This window comes from Dermacentor andersoni, chromosome 1 (genome assembly GCF_023375885.2).
Source record: "Dermacentor andersoni chromosome 1, qqDerAnde1_hic_scaffold, whole genome shotgun sequence".
NCBI classification, from domain to species: Eukaryota; Metazoa; Arthropoda; class Arachnida; order Ixodida; family Ixodidae; genus Dermacentor; species Dermacentor andersoni.
In genome coordinates, this window is record NC_092814.1 from 238,211,348 (window position 1) to 238,214,512 (window position 3,165).

At 55.5% G+C, this 3,165-nt stretch overlaps 1 protein-coding gene across 1 annotated transcript; it reads right to left on the bottom strand.

Annotated features, from left to right (window-relative positions):
• Positions 1–785: 785 nt before the first annotated feature.
• LOC126547771 (HUWE1-associated protein modifying stress responses-like) lies at positions 786–2,406 on the bottom strand. Its single transcript, XM_050195749.2, has one exon. The coding sequence runs from the start codon at positions 2,353–2,355 to the stop codon at positions 1,561–1,563; it is 795 nt and encodes a 264-aa protein (XP_050051706.1). The 5' UTR covers positions 2,356–2,406; the 3' UTR covers positions 786–1,560.
• Between the last annotated feature and the right edge of the window lie 759 nt (positions 2,407–3,165).

A 3,165-nucleotide genomic window follows, 5' to 3' on the forward strand; every position in this document is an offset into this window, starting at 1 on the left:
ACACTTACAAACAGAAGAGCCCCCATACCACAGCGTAACCGCAGTAAAATTCTAGGACTCGACATCCAAAGGGACGGGGGCCCCGTAACCGCGGTACAGCACCTCTTCAAACATGGCGAGCATGTGCTGCACCTGTTGAGCCGGGTCTCCAACCGTACGAGAGGTGTCAAAAGAAGTGGCTCCGTTACCAAGAAATACATCCCGAGCACGACAACATCTGCAAATGCGAATGAGTGCGATATTTCGAAATATTCATCATATGAAATCCAGCAGCCTTTACTACGCAGATGCGAGTACTCTTAAGATAGGCTCAGCGACTGCTGTAGTATAGCCCACCCAGTACACACTGCTTTTATCCCTAGAGTGACCTAGCCACAGTAGCGCTACACGCAATAGCATCTGCCATATAATATCTATCCCTGCTGGTAGCAGGAACGTAACATATCTCCTCAGATTTCATGAAAGCGTGCAGGAAACTTCTGCATGATGACAGAATCCCTGCCACAATAGTAATCAACCAAAACAGTGTCTAACAGAAGCGGTAGAAATTGTATAGTTTCCTGGACACACGGGACTCTCGGGCAATGAGCAACTAACTAGCTCGTCTGGCGAGACGTTAAACCACGTTCCCAACATCCGCTGATCAACCAGGCCACTCGAACGCGAACCAAATCCCCCAAGCATAGACTCGTACCAGAAAGAGCGCAGAAAATTCGATAAGCTTTGCCAAGTTCTTACCCGCGAACAGGGCTCGCTAGTATGCTAGGCTCAGACCAACACAATAATCTCGTCGCCACCGGTATTTTTTAAAACTCTGCACACACGGCCGATAACATCGGCCCAAAATTACATGCCCTGCCAACAGGCGTTCACTGAGCGCGGACTGCGGAAAAGAAATGAAGCTCGCAGCGTGCGGCACGGACGTTTGGCAAGCGGTGAGTAGTTGCAGGATCAAGTGGCATCTATCCCAGCTGAGACTGGCCTTAGTCGGCTCACCGAGTTTCCGTTGTGACTCCATACAGCACGCTTCTGCGAAAGGCGCAAGAATGCACGTGTCGTACAAGCCACTGCCGAGACACGCACTCGGCATGGCTGTTTGCAGTACGCACTGAGCACTTCAATCTACCGAGCAGCTAGCAACGACGTCGGAGTCCACCCTGACTTCCGGTTCCCGGCCGTCTGCACGATATCCACGCCTGTTGACAGTGATCGCACAGTCCCACGACAGCAGGGGCCGCGTGAAACAAAACGCGATGCTTGTAAGGTCTCAAACTTCAGTGCTTCACGCATCAGCCTCGCCAAAGACAAACAACTGCCTCTCCAACACACCGCCATAACGTCTGACATATGTCCACGACCATTCTCTTCGCGGCTGCACAACGGTGTTGCGACAGATGACGACAAGCGACGCTCACGAGATGTTCCTTTCGAGATGTTTTCTTATTTTCGTTCTTTTGAAGCAGGTCGGGGAGGAGAAAGCCTGCGACGGCACACGGCGGCGGCGAGAAATTTATTTTTGTTATTGTTATTATTTTTGGCGCACAGCGAGGAAAGGAGAACTCAGATGAGGCGTGGCCGTTTGTGCGTCGGTGAGTCCATCACGACATCTCCGGGGCTCGTGCTTTCCGGAGTAGTCCGCTTGCGAGGCTCAACGTGGCGCGAGAACTCCTCGGCGGTGAAGCTGCTCAGGCTGGCCGCACTGCGGAACCCGGGCGGCGACACACTGTCTTCGCTGTGGACTCGGCCTGAACCCAGAGTCGAAGAGAGGGCCAGAGCCCCGCGGAACGTGTCCAGGTTCACGTCGTTCGGGTCCCCCGACCCCACGACGGCCGAGTGCTCCTCGGCGGTGGCAAGGTTCAGCATCGATGACGGCGGCGCAGTGGCCGCCACGCGGGGCTCGAGGTACAGGCTTGGCCGGGGCGAGGCCCAGTCGTGATACTGGTGGGGATGGTGCGGTGCCTTACCACACAGGAAGGCAAGCAGTTCCTCGCGCCTAATATGGCGCTTGTGCTTCTTGGCCCACGCCAACAGGTCCTTGATGCAACGCTGGTAGCCCCACTGGAAGTCCAGCTCGCTCACCCTCTGCTGAGCCTCCAGGCACTCTTTGTAGAGGTTAGTGACGCTCGAAGCGGCGTTTTGGAAGGGAACCCACTGAGACACTTCATTCTGGCGATCTGTGTACAGCTGGGCTACGCAGGTAGCCGTGTTCTGAAAGAGGAGCCACAGCTTCTGAGACGATGTGTCGCGTTCGCTCTGAACCTGGCTCTCCAAATCGGGCGCCTGTTCAACCTCCTCGATGCACTGTCTCTCCAAATTGGTAATCCACGAGTCCAACTCCTCGGCTCGTTCAGCCATGGTTTTTGTGTCGTTTGACGGGCTTTACTGCCGTCGCACTACTAACAACGATGACGCTGCAGCCACAACGGGTGGCGCGTAGCAACCTGTAGCGGCGCTACTATCGGCTGCAACCCGGATGTCAAGGAAGACGAAGCGAGCTCGAGCCCAGATCACCGAGCCAGCGGCTATTCTTGTTTTTCTGGTCCGTCCTATTTGATATTTCGTTTCTCCACTTAGATTAAGTATTTCGCTTACGCTACATCCTGTCACCCTATTCCTGGCCTATCACCCTTAATGAGTACGCTCCACGAATGAGCTGCATCATCATCAACAGCAGCAGCAGCGGCCAGGGTGGTTTGCTTGCCGGGGCCTTGACGCCAGTCCAGACTGAGCCCCCGTCCCGTCCTGGACGCATGTACGCCTCCTGAGCCTTCGTTAACCGTGCCTCAAGCCACTAGCATCGGCATACGTACCTCCGCGCGTCAAGCTCTTCAACCGACATGTCAGTATGCTCATGACCCCTAATGCTGATTCGATTGTACACGTCCCCTCGCACGACCCGCCATTTATGCCATGCGCACTATCTATCGCGGCAACAGCTCATCCCGCCCAGCAAAGTCTGTTCTCGTACGAGGCGCCGCACCCTAGCCCACCCGCAGCGGCGGCCACCGAAACAGAGACGTTTCATTATCTGCATAACAACCACTCAGCCGCACGCTTGTGCCCATGCATGAGCTGCTTTCACTGCCCTCGCATCGTTCCGCAACCCGCAGACCGTCAAGCAAGCGCGCTGCACGCACGATGGTGCGCGAACCTGCACGGCGGTAC

Coding starts and splice junctions, on each gene's coding strand:
- LOC126547771 (XM_050195749.2), bottom strand. CDS start 2,355: ATGGCTGAACGAGCCGAGGAGTTGGACTCGTGGATTACCAATTTGGAG.